At 52.9% G+C, this 16,522-nt stretch overlaps 1 protein-coding gene across 20 annotated transcripts in view; it reads left to right on the top strand.

Annotated features, from left to right (window-relative positions):
* CATSPERG (cation channel sperm associated auxiliary subunit gamma) overlaps window positions 1–15,785 on the top strand; it is a 31,768-nt gene extending 15,983 nt beyond the window's left edge. For 13 of the 20 annotated variants that reach the window (XM_043436830.1, XM_043436831.1, XM_043436827.1 and 10 more), the window contains 22 exons: window positions 57–228; window positions 1,258–1,395; window positions 2,384–2,443; window positions 2,674–2,793; window positions 3,616–3,666; window positions 3,771–3,900; window positions 4,770–4,881; window positions 6,052–6,210; window positions 6,302–6,414; window positions 7,145–7,358; window positions 7,680–7,742; window positions 7,847–8,033; window positions 8,122–8,240; window positions 8,383–8,463; window positions 8,554–8,610; window positions 12,631–12,787; window positions 12,945–13,008; window positions 13,145–13,240; window positions 13,488–13,577; window positions 14,900–14,992; window positions 15,086–15,185; window positions 15,285–15,785. In XM_043436830.1, the coding sequence (XP_043292765.1) occupies window positions 57–228; window positions 1,258–1,395; window positions 2,384–2,443; window positions 2,674–2,793; window positions 3,616–3,666; window positions 3,771–3,900; window positions 4,770–4,881; window positions 6,052–6,210; window positions 6,302–6,414; window positions 7,145–7,358; window positions 7,680–7,742; window positions 7,847–8,033; window positions 8,122–8,240; window positions 8,383–8,463; window positions 8,554–8,610; window positions 12,631–12,787; window positions 12,945–13,008; window positions 13,145–13,240; window positions 13,488–13,577; window positions 14,900–14,992; window positions 15,086–15,185; window positions 15,285–15,569 (2,661 nt within the window). In that variant the 3' untranslated portion in view covers window positions 15,570–15,785. Of the gene's footprint in view, window positions 1–56; window positions 229–1,257; window positions 1,396–2,383; window positions 2,444–2,673; window positions 2,794–3,615; window positions 3,667–3,770; window positions 3,901–4,769; window positions 4,882–6,051; window positions 6,211–6,301; window positions 6,415–7,144; window positions 7,359–7,679; window positions 7,743–7,846; window positions 8,034–8,121; window positions 8,241–8,382; window positions 8,464–8,553; window positions 8,611–12,630; window positions 13,009–13,144; window positions 13,578–14,899; window positions 14,993–15,085; window positions 15,186–15,284 lie in introns of those variants that run through there. The other 7 variants (XM_043436835.1, XM_043436833.1, XM_043436836.1 and 4 more) reach the window with 7 other exon arrangements.
* The last annotated feature ends 737 nt before the right edge of the window (window positions 15,786–16,522 follow it).

Raw genomic sequence — 16,522 nt, 5'->3', positions numbered from 1 at the left:
GACACGGGAGTGGAGATCAAGGCCACCTGCTCACCACTGGCTCCACTCCCCTGCAGTTGAGCATTGACAGTTGCTGGGTAGGCTCCTTCTACTGCCCCCAAGCCAGCTTCACCGCCACCATCTACGATGCCATTGCCACTGAGAGCACCCTCTTCATCCGGCAGAACCAGCTCATCTACTATTTCACAGGCGCCTACACCACACTCTACGAGAGCAATCATGGCAGCGGTGAGGGGTCGCATACCCGGGCGTCCTGGGCATCTTAGGCCATGGGACCTGCCTGTTGGAGCCCCAGGGAGGGCGCTTCAGTGAGTCCATCACTGGAGGCACCTGGGAATGGAATTACCATGGGTGGGGAGAGGGGGATGTAGGAGGGACTTCCCAAGCTCCTGAAGCATCACTTCCCACCCTGCAGGCACCTCCTCCTACCCTCTGTATATTGGGGCAAGGCTTTCATCCAGACCTTCCCAGGAGTCTTGAACCCACTAAGGGCAGAGAGAGACCTGAGAGTGAAGGGAGGGAGCAGAGAGAAAGAGAGACACGTGCATGCTCACTCATATGCAAAGGCGCATAGAGGGTCAAAGACTTACCAGAGAGAGATGCACACCAAGCGAGAAGTGTGGGGCGCTGGGGAGGGGCAGGAAGTCAGGCAAAGAGAGAATCAGGGACGGGCTGTTGGAAAGGCAGAGCCATGAAGGAGATTGATCAGGGAGGAAAAGAGAGACTTAATTTTTAATTTATTTATTTGGCTGCGTCAGGTCCTAGTTTCAGCACATGGGATCTTTAGTTGAGACATGTGAACTCTTAGTTGTGGCATGTGGGGTTTAGTTCCCTGACCGGGGGTCAAACCCAGCCCCTCTGCTTTGGAACTGCAGAACCTTAGCCACTGGACCACCAGGGAAATCCTAAGAGAGACTTTGGATTTGGCCTCATCTTTTAAATGATATCAAAGCCCTAGTTCTTCTTACCCCCCTGCCCCTCCCCATGTAAATGAGCGATGTGAACTTACAGGATCACAGAAACTTACACTATAACCCCTATTTCATTAGTGAGTGTTCCCAAAGGCTTTATTTTTCTCACTTTCTTTCTTAGGGAACTTTGACAGTGGGAAGAACCAGGTTAGAATAGACGTAAGTCAAAGAAAGGGGTGTTTATTGGCTTAGACAGCTAGAAAACTAAGGAGCATGTTGGTTTCAGGCACAGTTGGATCTGGGGACTCAAGGTCCCAGGCTCAAGTGTCTATGCTGGCCCCCACAGAGAGATGGGTTCGAGTCCTGGCTAACGAGTGCATCAAGAGGTTGTGCCCCGTGCATTTCCATAGCAATGGCTCCGAGTACGTGATGGCCCTCACCACTGGCAAGAACGAAGGTTACGTCCACTTTGGGACCATCACAGGTAAGGTTGGGAGTCTCCAGCAGCCCAAGAGACCCCTCAGGACCCTCTCACTCCCTAAGAGTTCTGACCCCAGGCCCTCACCCCTCACCATATTCCTTCAGGAGGGGTCCCAGGCTATGAGTCGAGATGGGTTTATGCCTTTGTAGTGGTGGGGCTTGGTGGGAGGGGGGAGTGGTTAGGTATCTTTCACAATGTGTTTGGTTTCAAAGGGCAGAAGCCCAATTCAAAAATCATTTAAGCGTAGAAAATGTGTAGACTTATATAGATGAAAAGACCCAGATGCAGCATCAGGCATAGCTGGATCCAGGGCTTGCAGGGTGAATCGTCAGGACTATCCCTTGGCAAGGGAGTATAGCCTAGGGATTATAGTGTGGGTTCAGGGGAGAGACTGCTCTAACACACCCAACTCAAGTCACCTGTGGCTTTGGACAGGTAACTCAACCTCTCTTTTCGGGCACTTATCCTCATTTGCAAAATGGGGCTGAGAATACTAATACCCACATCATCGTGTTGATATCAAGGTTAAATAAGTTGACATATGTGAAGGTCTTAAGAGCACTAGGGACATGGTGAGTCCTATTCAAGGGTTTATCATTATTAGCCCTATAATTTGGCCTCATTTTCAGATAGATACTCCCTTCACAGGGGTTAGAGATGGCATCCAGGAACTTGGGGCTCACATCTCCCACTGGTTTGAGTCACCCCTGACAGCACTCTTTCCCCACTGGCCTTAGCACAAATCCCAGGGTTCACTCTGATTGGCCCATTTCTGGGTCATGTGCTCAGATCTGAGCCAAGTACTGTGACCAGCAGGCAGACATATTCTGATAGGCCAGTTGTGAATGGACAGAAAGGCCAGTTGGGGGAGAGCTGCCCCAGGGCTAAGAAGGAGGCACAGGTATTCAACCCTGGATAACTGAAGAGCTGATGTGGTGGGGTGCCAGATGGGCTGGGAAGGGCCTGAGCATTGACCTGCTCTGCTCCTCAGATGGCCTCGTGTCCTTCAAGTTGCTGCCCAGGAATCGGTCCGTGTGCAGTGCAATTCTAGGTATCCCACTCCCACATGGGTCTGCGGGGGTGGGGAATAGGGTGGGCTTGGGAGGGTTGGGGGGCAACTGGGGATGTGGGAGAGCAGGGAAGGGTGGGAGAGGCCACGGGAAAAGATGGGCAGTTTCTGGGGATGGGTGGAGAGTCACCAGGATCAGCCTGGCAGTCACAGAGACCATGGAGGGGGACGGGGCTGGGGGTCTTTTCTGGACTTCTGCCTTCCCTCCCCAGTTGTCAACTGCTCCATCACCTGGGCTGTATTCGTTGCTGGTGACTACAATCTACTGATGCTGGTGGAGATTGTAGGCCCTACCTCCTCGAAGTATTTCCAGGTGGTCAGCTATGACCTGGGTAATTGGGGCACCACTGGGGGCTGCTAAGCGGGAAGGGGCAGGAGATGGGGTTATGAACTGCTGCTCCATCTTGTGGCATCTGTGCTCAACAGATAGCAGAAAGGAAATGTGGCTCCTGCCACTGCTAGGTCGGGGCGGCGGTGAACAGGCCGAGTGGCCTGGGAAAACTGAGAGGAAGTCGATGAGACTGGAGCCGAGGGGGAAGGGGAAGGAGGGAGATTGGAAGCATGAGCAATGCGAGACCTGGGAGGGCCTTGTGGCTCACAATAAGATTTGATGTGAGCTGATGGAGTGAGAATAGGGCTGCCGTGTACAGTTGTTTAGGGCTTCCCAGGTGGTACTGGTGGTAAAGAACCCACCTGCCAATGCAGGAGACAGTAAGAGACATGGGTTTGGAAAGATCCCCCGGAGGAGGGCATGGCAGCCCAGACAGAGAAGCCCCTAGGGCTACAGTCCATAGGTTTGGATACTCCTGAAGCAACTTAGCAGGTGTGCATGTACAGTTGTTTAGGCTGTGTCTGGAGCTCCCCAGCCAAGGAATCAAGTCCTCTGCCCTCACAGGACTGTATCCTCTTAGAGGAAGTGCCTTTTTATAATTCACATGGAGAAATTATAAGGACTAAGGAGCCTGGCGGGCTACAGCCCATGGGGTCGCAGAGCTGGACACGCCTTAGCAACTAAACAACAGCAACAACAGTGGGCCGAAATGGGAAGCTGTTGGGATGGGGTTGGAGGCGTTGGGGAGCTGGGGACCTGCTCAGTTGCAGGTCTTGAAAGCTCAGGGTCTCAGGAGATTTTGCTGTGTCTTCCCCACCTGTAGTCAATGATCACCTGGTTGTCCTCTACACCATCCCAGAATTCATCCCTGACGGTAGGAGGGGAAGGCAGAGGGGGCTGAAAAAGTGGGTGGGTGCCAGGAGAGGCCCAAGCAACCCCACCTCACTGCTCTGTCCACTTTGCCTGTGCCCCTGCCAGCTCGAGGCCTGGAGTTCCTGATGATTCTAGGGACAGAGTCCTATACCAAATTTCCGATGGTCCCCAAGGGCATGTCCTACAACCCGTATAACAACCTGCTGCTCATCTGGGGCAACTTCCTCCTCCAGAGGTATGGAGCTGGCCTCCCCAGCCCCACGTAGGGTGGGGCTCCTTTCTGAAGTCACCAAGTTTTCAGGGTGTGTATGCCCAAGGCCAGAAGTGATCAGAACCATCATGGGGGAAAACATGGGCTGGGGTGGGCAGAGATAGAATAGGGGAAGCTGATATTTTAAAGCTGGGAGTCCTTTTTTTAAAAAAACAAGAACAACAACAACGGTTTATCCTTATTTGTTTTTGGCTCCACTGGGTCTCGCTTGCTGTGCACGGACTTTTCTCTATTTGCAGAGAGCAGGGGCTATTCTTCGTCATGGTGCACGGGCTTCTCATTGCAGTGGCTTCTCTTGTTGCAGAGCTCAGGCTTTAGGCATGAGGGTTTCAATAGCTGAGGCACTGGCCTCATTAGCTGTGGTGCACAGGCTTAGTTGCTCTGCAGCATATGGGACTGAACTCACAGCCTCTGTATTGGCAGGCGGATTCTTAACCACTGGACCACCAGGAAAGTCCCAGTGGTGGGAATCCTTTCTTAAATGAAACCTGCTATGAGGACCCAACCTGTGTGAGCAATAGAGGGACATGGCCCGGGGAGAGGGTAGGATGCTTTTCACCCTTCAGGAAGCTGAAGGACCCAGAGCCAACTCTGTGGGGTGTTGGCAAACTGCCAGTTTGGTCGAAAGCTCCTGTTTACAGATGGGCAGGTCAGCCAGAGGGTTTGGAGGTGGGGGCAGAAACTAGAGTCCCAGGCTTCCTTTGTGTGTTCTCACCAGGCTGGTGGAGAAGTGAGTAGATGGTTCCCGCAGTGGCATGTCAGGACTAGTCAGGGAAGCAGATATTCTCTGGGCCTCACCTGGGTGTGCTGACCTCCCACCTCTGCCCATTCAGTTTTAACAGTGAAAACTTCATTTACCTGGCGGACTTCCCCAAGGAGCTGTCCATCAAGTACCTGGTGAACTCGTTCCAAGGGGACATGGCCATTGTCACCGAGAACGAGGAGGTGGACTGCCCTGCCCCTCTCCCCACTTCCTTTCTGCCCAGCCCCGAAGCCCAGGGGTCTCCCTTCTCCCCCCACCCCCGTCAGGGTAAAAGGGCCCAGGAGAGGGAACATTCTCAGGGACCCTGGGGAATGGAAGGGCAGCAGAAGCTCCATTTATAGCTGAGAACCCTCAAACTCAAAAAGGATGTGTCTTTTCCAAAGTTACTCAGCAGGGTAAAGGGCCTGTGCTCAGAGTCATGAAGGGATGTCCATAGGGGGCCCTCTTTCATTCCGCCATGCAGCTCAGCACACCCGATCCAGTGCTGGAGACACAGTGGCCAATGAGGCAGCTGTGGGCCCTGCCCTCACAGGGTCCCAGCCCAGTTGGGAGGATGGATTCATTCCCAGACAGTGACAGTTCAGGGCAGCCAAGGCTGCAGTGGGGAAAACAGCACCTATGGAAGTTCAGACCCTGTCTGGGGGTATATGCGTCAGGGAGGGCTTCATAGAGAAGGCCACATGGAGGGGGGCTGTGCTGGAGGCTGGAGAGAATCTTCCAAGCTGAGGCTAAGGAGGAGGTTTGGTCTACAGCCAAATGTGTTAGCGGGTGGGAGGGTGGGCATCAGTACAGAGGTGGGAAACTGAGGCCAAGGGGATGCTGAGACCCTGAAGGGTGCAAAGAGCGAGAAGGGAGACTTCCCTGGCGATCCAGTGGTTAGGACTTCACCTTTCATTGCAGCAGGTGTGGGTTCGATCCCTGGTCGGGGAGCTGAGATCCCACATGTCTCAGGGCGAAAAAACCAAAACAGAAAACAAAAGCAGTATTGTAACAAACTCAATAACAAATGGTCCACATTACAAAAGAATCTTAAAAAGAGTGAGAAGGGAAAAAAAGGGCTTAGCCCTCAGATCCCCAGCCTTCAGGCAGTGTGTATATTAGGAATGGTTACATTGCAAGTAATAAAAGCTCAAGCAGACTGAAACATTGAAGAAATTTATCATGTGGAGTGAGGGCTGGAAGCAGAGGTGGTTGGGTCTGAGAAGTAGAAAGATGGCTCACCTGGTCCCAGCTGGAGGTGAGCACCCAAGACTCACCCCTCAGGGAATGGGGTCTTTACCCCTCAGAGGGAGGGGTGGGGGTCACAGTGCCCATGGGCCTCACACACACACACCCGGCTGTCATACCCCCAGATCTGGTACCTCCTGGAGGGCAGCTACCAGGTGTACCAGCTATTCCCGTCCAAGGCCTGGGAGGTGTACATCAACCTCCAGGTTCTTCAGCAGTCCTCTCTCTACGCCACCAATGAGACCATGGTCACCCTCTTCTACGAAGACAAAAAACTGTACCAGGTACCAAGGTGGGGGGATGGCACTGGGAAGACATGGGGGAGCTGCAGGGTGGCTGACACCAGCTCATGTGGCCCATGCCTTCCCACTGCAGCTGGTGTACCTGATAGACAACCAGCAGGGCAGGCTTGTTAAGAGGCTTATGCCCGTGGAGCAGCTACTGATGTACCAGCAGATCAGTGACGGCTATGTCTTGGAGCGGCAAGGGTGAGAAGATACTGAACCATAGAGACAGACAGCCTTAGGCACTGCCATCTGAAGCTCCCATTCTGGGGTGGGGGGGAGGGGAGACCAAGCCATCCCCAGTGACAACCTTTGGGCTCAAAGCAGGAGGGGTCTAACGCAGCCTGGGGGCAAGGTGCATCAGGGAGGGCTTCCACAAGGAGAGGTGCATGAAGGGTGAGGAGAACTGATGAGGTGGTAGATGGAGAAGGGTGTTCCAGACAGGGGGAACCACTTGTGCCCAGTGAAAAGGAGACTGGGTGATCAAGAACTGAGAGGAAGTGTAGTATGGATAGAATGCGTTGCCAATGAAGTGCCCTGGAGACCAGGCGGAAAAGGTGACCCTGGTGGTCAAAGGGAGGAACTTGAACTTCATGGTCAGATTTTACATCCTTCTGCTCACCTGCAGAGGAGCCCAGGGAGGCAGCTGGGAGTGGTGGAGGAGTGAGGTGGAAGAACCCTTAGAAGGTTGACTAAGGGTGGGGGGGCCGGGGAGAGTATAGGATGAGGTCCAGGACTCTGTTCTGAGGGGTCGAGGGACAAGCAGATGAATATGTCCAGGGGCTGAACCTGAGGAGGAAGGTCAGGGATTGCGGCGTAGGTCAGGATCAGCCTTGCGTAGCCAGCAGCGTAGGGGTGGGAAGCAGGCCCGCGGAGGTTCCTGGTGCGCGGATCCCGGGAAAGTCAGCTTCCGTCATCCACTACCGCCGCTCAGGAGCCACCTGACGCTGTCCTTCTCCAACTTCTGCCCCTTCACGGTGATGCGTCTGCGGGAGCTGCCCAGCCCACAGATCTACACGCGCCAGGAGCGCTACCGCGCCCAGCCGCCGCGCGTCTGGGAGCCCTGGGGCTTCCACAGCGAGAACTCGCTGGCTGTCTATCAGGGCCTCGTCTACTACCTGCTCAAGCTGCACTCGAAGTACGACAAGGTGGGCGCCGTCCGGGCCGGGTCCTGCCTGAGGCGGTATCGCAGGGGCTTCTACGCGGGAGGGAGAACCGCGGCGGAGGGCGGAGCAGAGCAGAGCCGCCTCGGTGCTTGCGAGGCTGAAGGGGGGCCGAGGAGGGGATCAAGCTCGGCTCAGAAGAGATGGCTTTGGGCTGAGGGCAGGGGTGGGCGGTCAGGCCGAAAGCCGGGCTTGGGTGTGTCTTTCAGTTTGGGTCAGGGGCTGGGACTGAGGCTGGGGACACTGCCTGCCTGGGCACACCCCTTGACATACCCACCCGTCCCCTCGGTGCCTCGATTCCTGCAGCCATACGCGGACCCAGTTCACGACTCCACCTGGCGCTGGTGGAAGAACAAGAAGCAGGACCAGGTGCGTGAAGAGGGTGGCGAGTCGGGGGAAGGGGCCGAGCCCGGTTCTCCCCCTCACCGTCCCCCTGTCCGGGCACTGACTTTGCGCCGCACCCCGTCGCCTAGGATTACTACTTCTACCTGGCCAGCAACTGGCGGAATGCAGGCAGTGTGCACGTTGACATGACCAGCTACGAAAAAATCTACGACCTCAAGGCCGAGAACGAGCTGCCCGAGCGCATCTTCCTGGACAAGGGTACCAGCTACAACTTCTCAGTCTTCCTGACCGCCCGGAAGCCGGGAATCCAGCACGGTCTGTGGGCGGGGCCTGGGTGGTACCGAGGGGCGGGGATTCGACTGGGTCACGCCCCAGCCTTAACCCCGCCCTCTGCTCCAAGCAGGCCCCTCCTTCCAGGTGCTGAACCCGTTGGATCTGGCTGTGGTGCTGGCGGACCCCGACTGCATTGAGGCGGTGGTGAAGGAGAAGGTCCTTGTTAATCGCAACTCGGTGCTTTTCTGGGTGAGACCAGGTGGAGAAGAGGCATTGAGGTGATGGCGGAGCTACTGGTGCAGTGGACCTGTTAGAAGCCCGCGGTTATTTGAACAGTGCCTGTGTCGTCCCGCTGGCCTACTGACCCCTTCATTTCTGCCTCCACCCCCAGGTCACGCTCAGTGATAAAAGGTCTTGCTTTGACCAGGGCATTAGTGGACATCACCTCATGAAGACCTCCATGCTCGTCAAGGTGTGTGGTCCAAGCCTGGAGGGCAGGGACGCCGATGAGGGGAAGGACTAAGCCATGGGGTCCCATCTCATCTTCTGCTCCTACTCGCAGGTGTTGGGCTCGTCTGGGCACTGCTTCCAGAACACGAACCAGGGGCTTCGTATGCAAGTATTGGACTTGGGGTCCTGGGCCTTGTGCTGGGAGGGAAGGGTTTGGGTCATTCTCAACAGGGTGGAATCTGAGGGCTCTAGCTGGGAATCCCAAGAATGCCTTCCTAATTTTTTCTTTCTCATTCATTTTTATCATTTACCTCACCCAGCCACCCCCTCCCTCCTTTAATCCATTCATGTTTTCAGAAAGTGCTGCATTGCATAGATTGTACACAAATTTGTGTGTTCCTTCTGATGCTTTTCTTCTAGGGGAAGTTAAGTATCTGTGACACAGGGCTTGTTTTTCCAACTGGTCCAAAGGTGACACATGAACAAGCTTGGCTCTCCTTTCATGCCTTGCTCTTCCTTTGCCTGCTCACACGTTCTTTGTTCAAGCCTTTGGGTCCTTGGTTCTTCACCTGCTATGGAGGCAGACAGTGAGGCTCTGAGAGATGCAGACATCTGCTCTGAGTAACCCCCGGAGCTGACAAGTGGTAGAGGAGGCCTTGTTCTCACCCACTTCCCTGCCCACTCTCCAGGAGACAGACCCTGGTGCTTCTCTTTCCTGGGTTAGTATGCATGCATGCTAAGTCGCTCCAGTCATGTCCGACCCTTTGCGACCCCATGGACTGTAGACTGCCAGACTCCTCTGTTCATGATATTCTCCAGGCAAGAATACTGGAGTGGGTTGCCATGCCCTCCTCCAGGGGATCTTCCCAGCCAGCCCAGGGAGAAAACCCTTGTCTCTCATGTCACCTGCATTGGCATGTGGGTTCTTTACTAGTGCCACCTGGGAAGCCCGAGTTGCTATGACCCAGGGCAATTTAAAAAAGGGACTTGTAACAGCTCCCAACTCCTTGGATTACATGGGATATTCAGGGTCAAATGCAGGGAAGAGTGACCACAGCCCAATAACTGTTTCCTGCTAAACTTAGTAGTGCACACTATTTTCCTCTTCATCATAACCCCAGAAAGTCAGTTAATATCTATTTGGGCCCAGGAGATCCCTTCCAGGAATCTGATCTGCAGCACACAGTTACTGCAAAAGACTTGGAGACATTCTAAATGTTCATTACTAGGAAAGTGGTTAAATAAAGGGTGGTACATCCATGCAGTGGAAAACTATGCAGCTATTTAAAAAGAACAGGGTGTGGGTGTGTGTGGGGGGGTGTGAATTCCCTGGTTGTCCAGTGGTTAGGAGTCAGTGCTTTCACTCTTGTGGCCCAGGTTCAATCCCTGGTTGGGGAACTAAAGCCCACAAGCATCATGGTGTGGCCAAAAAAAAGAGAGAGAGAGAGAAAAGAGAAAAACAAGAGCAAGGGGGCAGAGATCTCCACATACTGCAACAGTGTATACGAAATGATAGCATGAAAGAGGTTACTTGATAACATATATTCACGTTTGCTTTTATTTTCATGAAGAAACTATGGGGAAAAGGGCAAGAAAGTATTCATAATGGTTCCCTACTGGTTGAATGAGCCCTTCCCTGGTGGCTTAGATGGTAAAGAGTCTGCCTGCAGTTCAGGAGATCCGGGTTCGATCCCTGGGTCAGGAAGAACCCCTGAAGAAGGAAATGGCAACCCACTCCAGTATTCTTGCCTGGAAAATCCCATGGACTGTAGATCCCATGGACAGAGGAGCCTGGCAGGCTACAGTCCTTGGGGTCGCAAAGAGTCGGACACGACTGAGTAACTTCACTTTCTTTCTTTACTGGTTGATTAGGGAAGAGTCAGGACAGTTGGAGGACAGGAATGGAAGTGAAATTTTCACTGTGTATATGTGTGTGTGTCTGTGTGTGTATCCCAATATATATCCACTTATCTATCTATCTATCTGACCATGATACCTGCCTAAAGATTGTTTTTAAAAAGTCAATGATTTTTTAAAAAGCATCTACTCTTTTTTTATTGTAGCTTTTTGCAAAAATAATTTTTTTTTTTCTCTTTGGTTGCACTGAGTGTTCCTTGCTATGTGCAGGCTTTCTCTAGTTGCAGCGAGTGGGGGCTACTCTTCACTGTGGTGCATGGGCTTCTCATTGCAGTGGCTTCTCTTGTTGCAAGACACATGTTCTAGGCATGTGCGCTTCAGTAGTTGCAGCACTTGGGCTCAGTAGTTGTGACTCCTGGGCTCCAGAGCACAGGTTCAATAGTTGTGGCACTTGGGCTTAGTTGCTCCGAGGCTTGTGGGATCTTCCCGGATCGGGGATCGAACCCATGTATCCTGCATTGGCAGGTGGATTCTTAACCACTGAGCCACCAGGGAAGCCCCAAGATACTGTATGTTAAGAGGTGATGTGCACTAGGAGAAAAAGAAGCAGGCAAGAGGCATAGATAGGGAAGCCTTTTCCATAGGATGGCTCGGGGAAGACCTGGCTGAGGAGGAAACATTTGAGCAAAGACTTGAAGGAGGGGAAGAAGTGAGCATGTGGTTGTTTATCAGAAGGCATGCCAGTGAGAGGGGACAGATAACAGAGGCCTGGAGATGGGAGTATGTTTCCTGTCTTAGACAAAAGGAATAGCAAGGAGCAAGCGTGGCTGGAGCAGGGTGTACAAGGAGGACGGTGGAGAGAGATGAGGTTGCAGAAGTGTTGGGCAGGTCACATAGGAGGCATCTGAGCAGAAGAGTGACTCAAGTTTCAGAGTCCCTCTGGTTGCAAGTGTGGGACAGCCTGGAGGGGAGACACAGGAGCAGGGAGACCATGGGGAAAAGAAGGTTGGGCCAGCCCGAGTAGGGCAGAAGAGTTGGGGGAAGAAAGTGGCTCCATCATGAACTCTAGAGACAACAGGATTTCTGAATGTGGGGTTGAGAGAAAGAGAGGTTTCCAGGATGAAACCAAGGCTTTTTAGCTTGAACATTGAGGGATGGAATGCCATGAACAGAGGTGGATTGTGGATAGATTGAATCTGAGAAATCTTCCCAGTGATTCAGTGGCTGATAGGTGTAAAGTCTTTGGCTTATGCTCTGTGGCCAAAACTCCTCTCCACAGAAGCCAGCAAGCCCAGATTGCAGTCTCTAGATGCCCATGTCCTTCTGACAATGGGGTGAAATCCTTGGGCCCTAACCCCAGAATGGGCCAGGAACCTTTCATTCCCAAGATACTGAACTCCCATCCTGGGCCCTACCTCCCTCACGTATCCCATGCTTCCCCCAAGCCTACTGTTTAGGAAATCAGGCTCCACCTCAGCTCTTCATTGTCTTATTTTTTGGCTATGCAGGCTTGTAGGATCTTAGTTCCCCAACCAGGAATTGAACCCGGATCCTTGGCAGTGAAATCAGAGTCCTAACCACTGGACCACCAGGGAATTCCCTCAGCTTCAGCCAATTAAAGTCCAATTAGGAGCCGGGACTTCCCTGTTGGCTCAGACTATAAAGAATCTGCCTGCAATGCAGAAGACCTAAGTTTGATCCCCAAGTTGGGAAGATCCCCTGGAGGAGGAAATGGCAACCCACTCCAGTATTCTTGCCTGGGAAATCCCATGGACAGAAGAGCCTGGCTGGCTACAGTCCATGCGGTCGCAAAGAGTCTGACACGACTGAATGACTAACACACACAGCAGCTGGCTGCTTCATAGGCGTAGGTGTTAGTGGTTTTGTATGTCTTATTCTTTTTTTTTTTTTCCCCTCCCCCACCTTGTATGTCTTATTCTGAAGGCAGTTGGTAGCCACCTGACTCAGTTTGAATTCCGACTCTACCACATTCCCAGCCGTGTGACTTTGGCTAATTAATAAGTGACTTGACTTCTCTGTGCCTCACTTTTGCCATCTCGTTAAATGGAGCTGTTAATGGTCTATATTACGCAAGGTTGTTTTGAGGAGTAAAGGAACTCGAATATGTAAAACTCTGTGCAGAATCCCTCCGTGCCTCATGCACAGTAAGAGCTATGCAAGCGCTTGCTGTTTCTATTGTTTTAACCGTAATAATAATAACCAGCTTGGCCCTCTAGTGAGGGTGAGCCTGGCAGGTAGTGGTGGTGTGTGGGGGAGGAGGGGTGTCCCTCCTGCCGGACCCCCAGAACCAGGCTTTTCTCCTCTCCCTCAGAGCAACCTGATGGTGCCAGTGCTTATCGGCTGCCCGCCAGGCAAGCGCCTGGCCTTGGACATCACCTACACGCTGCAATACAACCGCGTGCAGAACAAACACTACTTCGACTGCGTCAAAGTGGACCCGGAGATGCCCTGCTTTCTCTTCCGGGACAGTGGGTGTCCAGCGCCCTCTCCTTTGCCCTCCCCGGCCCTTCCTGCCTGCCCGCTCACTGCCCCCACCCATTCTCTGCTCTTCCTTTGGGTCCTTTCATCTCTCCTCCTTCCCCTCTCTCATTTCTCCTCCCGGTCTCCACCCCTCCGACCCCACAGTCTTCTACCCATTCTTCTTGATCCAAGATTTGGTGACGGGCGATTCTGGCAGTTTTCAGGGCAGGTAAAGTGGGGGCCAAGCCAGCGGCTGACGGGAGTGGGCTGGGGGCAAGGGACTGGGGGTGGGGGCGCGGAGAAAAGGGGATGGTAGAGGTGAGGCAGGACTCCAGACAGCCCCTTCGAACCTCTGCTCCCCACAGCTACGTGCTGAAGGTGGTGGGCGGCGGGCCCACCCTTGACACCATCAAGGAATACAGCGAGGAGGAAATCTACCGCTTCAACAGCCCTCTGGACAAGTAATCCCTGTGGGACCAGGCCCATAATTGGCCCTTCTTCCCCTGCAGGCCCCCTCCAGCTGCCCAGCCACAGACCAAACTTGGGCTGCAAGCCCCACCCACCAGGCCCCGCCCACGGCGCAGCTCCCAGGCTTCTGCAAACTCTAGCCCTCCTGTGGCATGAGGCTCCACCCACCCAATCCCCGTCCCCTTCCCCGCCTCCTTTTGGGGCCTCGGTCCACTACTGAGGTTACCCCTGCCTGCGCAGGACTGGCAGCCTCATCTGGACTACGGAGAACACAACGACCACCGAGGACCTGGCCTTCAACATCATGTCCCACAACAGTTTAGGCATCGAGTGAGTGCCTGGGTCGAATGCAGGCCCCCTTTGCCCCCACCTGCCCGCATCTATCCGGCCTTTCCATCCATTCTGCCTCTGGGAGACTCCTTGGTCCTCAAGCTACACTGACTGTTTTTGTGTTCCTCGAATGAGACTGACTTTGACCTTTATGCAAACTGGACCCTCTGTCTGCAGGACTGGTCCCCCTTAATTCTTCTTCAGACCTTAGTTCAGATGCCACTTCCTCCAGGAGGACTTTTCTGACTGTTCTAGGTGGGACAGTTGGCTCTCGCATCCTCCTGTACCTTCTCTGTTCTCACCCTGACCACTCTGAGCTGTCACTGTCTCCTGTGGAGTCTGTCTGTCTTATAAATCCAGGTCCAGAATAGATAGTATTTGTTGAATGAGACAATGAACAAATTCATTCATTCTTTGTAGGCACTTATTGACCTTTGAATGGAGATATCAATGAATGAATAAAACAATGAAGTAATAAGTTAGCATACAGCAGGAATTCCCTGGCGGTCCAGTGGTTAGGACTTTATGCTTCCACTGCTGGGAGCCTGGGCTTGATTCCTGGTTGGGGAACTAAGATCCTGCAAGCTGTGTGGCGCAGCCAGGAGAAGAAAAAAAAATTAGCATATAGGGCCTCAGTAGCTATTTATTTTTTAGTTCTCAAAATTTTTATTACACAGTGAACAGTGACAGAATATAAGCTTATATTTGTTGTTGTTTAGCCTATGGGGTCGCACAGAGTCGGACACAACTGAAGTGACTTAGCAGCAGCAGTCCATAAGTTGTGTCTGACTCTCTGCCACCCCGTGGACTGTAGCCTGCCAGGCTCCTCTGTCCATGGAATTTCCCAAGCATAAATAATTATTTTTGATTCAATGAATGAAAGAAAATGATGCCATAAGCAAATAAAGGAAACGAATGAGTAAACAAAGTAACCGACTGGCACCTAGTCAGTATTCAACTTGCATTTATTGACTATGTGAAAAAAGAAGATGTGACTTTGTGCCATGACGGAATAAAGGCAGCAAAGAATAAATGAGGAATTGGCACATCATAGGTATACAATCCGTAATCTAGATGAATACATAGTAACGGAGGAATTGACAACTCCCCTAAAGAAGGGAGGAAAAGGATGGAGAAACGAACAGCTTGTCTCCCGGTAGGGGGTCAGTCAGCCTTACCAGCTGAATGAGTGAAGGCGTGAATCAGGGAGGGAGGGAGGAGGTTGCACCGAGTTAGTGCTCATCCAGAACTTGTGGGGCAGAGGGGAAGATCAGGGGTTGTCACACGCTAGGCGCCACAAGCGCCTGAACTTGCTCCCCCAGGTGGCTATGTCTGGAGAACTCACCGTGCCATGACACCATTCCCCACAGCATCTTTGCCCCTGAATTCTTCTTCAAGGTGTTGGTGAGCAATAGGTGAGGCACACACACAGCTGAGGTGGGATCGGGGGCTTCCTGGGGGAGGTGCCCACCTCCTCCCCACCCCATCCTGACCCCCTTCCCCACCAGAGGTGTGGATGAGAGCACCTATTGCGACTACCAGCTCACCTTTCTGCTGCACATCCATGGGCTCCCGCTCAGCGCCAGGCGCGCCTTCCTCATCCTCCTGGTAAGTGGCTGCCCTGCCCTGCCCGGTGGAGGGGTACCCCCCCACCCCACCTCCCCCACAGAGACCGCCTACCATTGCCTGTTGACCCATTTGCTGCAGGTGTCAGCCAGCCTGTTTGTCGGCCTGGTGATTCTCTACATCATCTGCTGCCTTCTGTCGCCCTACATGGTGAAGTTTTGCAATTTCCTCCGCTGGAAGATCAACAGCATCATTGGCTTAGAATCTTACTACACCTACAGCACCCCCTCCGACAGCAGGGCCTTCAGCCACTCTGGGACCGTGTCTTGGAGGAGCTCCAGGTTAAACTCCAGGGTTGTCTACAAGGGGGCAGAGGAGAACAAGGCTGAAACTAAGGACGCCTTGAAGAGGAAGTCCACCACCTAAGCCTCTGGCCTGCCCCAGCCACCACCCACCCTTGTCTCTTATGCCCTGGGTTGCCTTGGACATCGCTTGCTCATCCTAGGCCTTTCTCCCTGTTTTGCTTGAATTTTCACTTCACATTTCAGCATCAGCCATGGGACCTTGTAAGGACCTGTGTTCAGTTAGTTTGTACCACCCAGCTGCACTGGTTATTAAAATATCAAAATCCTCCTGTGCCAAGCTGGTACATAGTGGCTTCTCTATGTGCCTCCTGGCTCAACCCCTTCGCAGAGTGCCCCAGACCTCCCTACAGTCCAGCAGGGTCCTCCATGACCCAGGCCCATTGCCATGGCCTGCAGTCTGTTCTGACTGTTCAGTGCCTAGGTCTAAAGCTAATTGTGACAGATTTTGAATGGCAACACAGCTATCTAGTGTCTAGTTTAAGGAGGGGTCTCTGGGAGGTTTAGATTTTTGTTTCAGTTGCAAGTAGCAAAATGTTCTGTGGTCCACATGGAAATGGTAATTTATGGACTTTGTTAAGACGGGCTTCAAGTACAGCTTGATCCAGAAGCTTCAATGTCCATAGAATTCTGGCTCCATTTCTCTAGCTTTCCCTGCCCTGCCCTCATCTGAGGGTGGTCTCTGACCTCAGGCCAGTGCATCTCACAGTCACAGCGCATCCATATGTTTTATTATCCAGAGAAAAAAAGGGGCTGGAGTCCAACATTCCCAGGCAAAAGTCCTGTTGGTCACTCTGATTGGATGGGGTTGAATCATAAACTCAGTACTTTGCCACTCACTCTGCCAGACGGATGAGACCTTGCTGGGCTTAAGCCCTTCAGAACCCACCCCTGGAGCTGAGGGTTGTCAATCCCACCCTAACCTCTTGCTTATGTGTGGGGAAGGGACGTTCTTGTAAGGAACATGTGTCAAGAAGGGAAAAAGGAGGACTTCCCTGGTGGTCCAGTGGTTAAGAA

Source organism: Cervus canadensis, chromosome 18, assembly GCF_019320065.1.
Source record: "Cervus canadensis isolate Bull #8, Minnesota chromosome 18, ASM1932006v1, whole genome shotgun sequence".
Lineage (NCBI taxonomy): Eukaryota > Metazoa > Chordata > Mammalia > Artiodactyla > Cervidae > Cervus > Cervus canadensis.
This window is presented reverse-complemented; position numbering and strand designations above follow the sequence as displayed.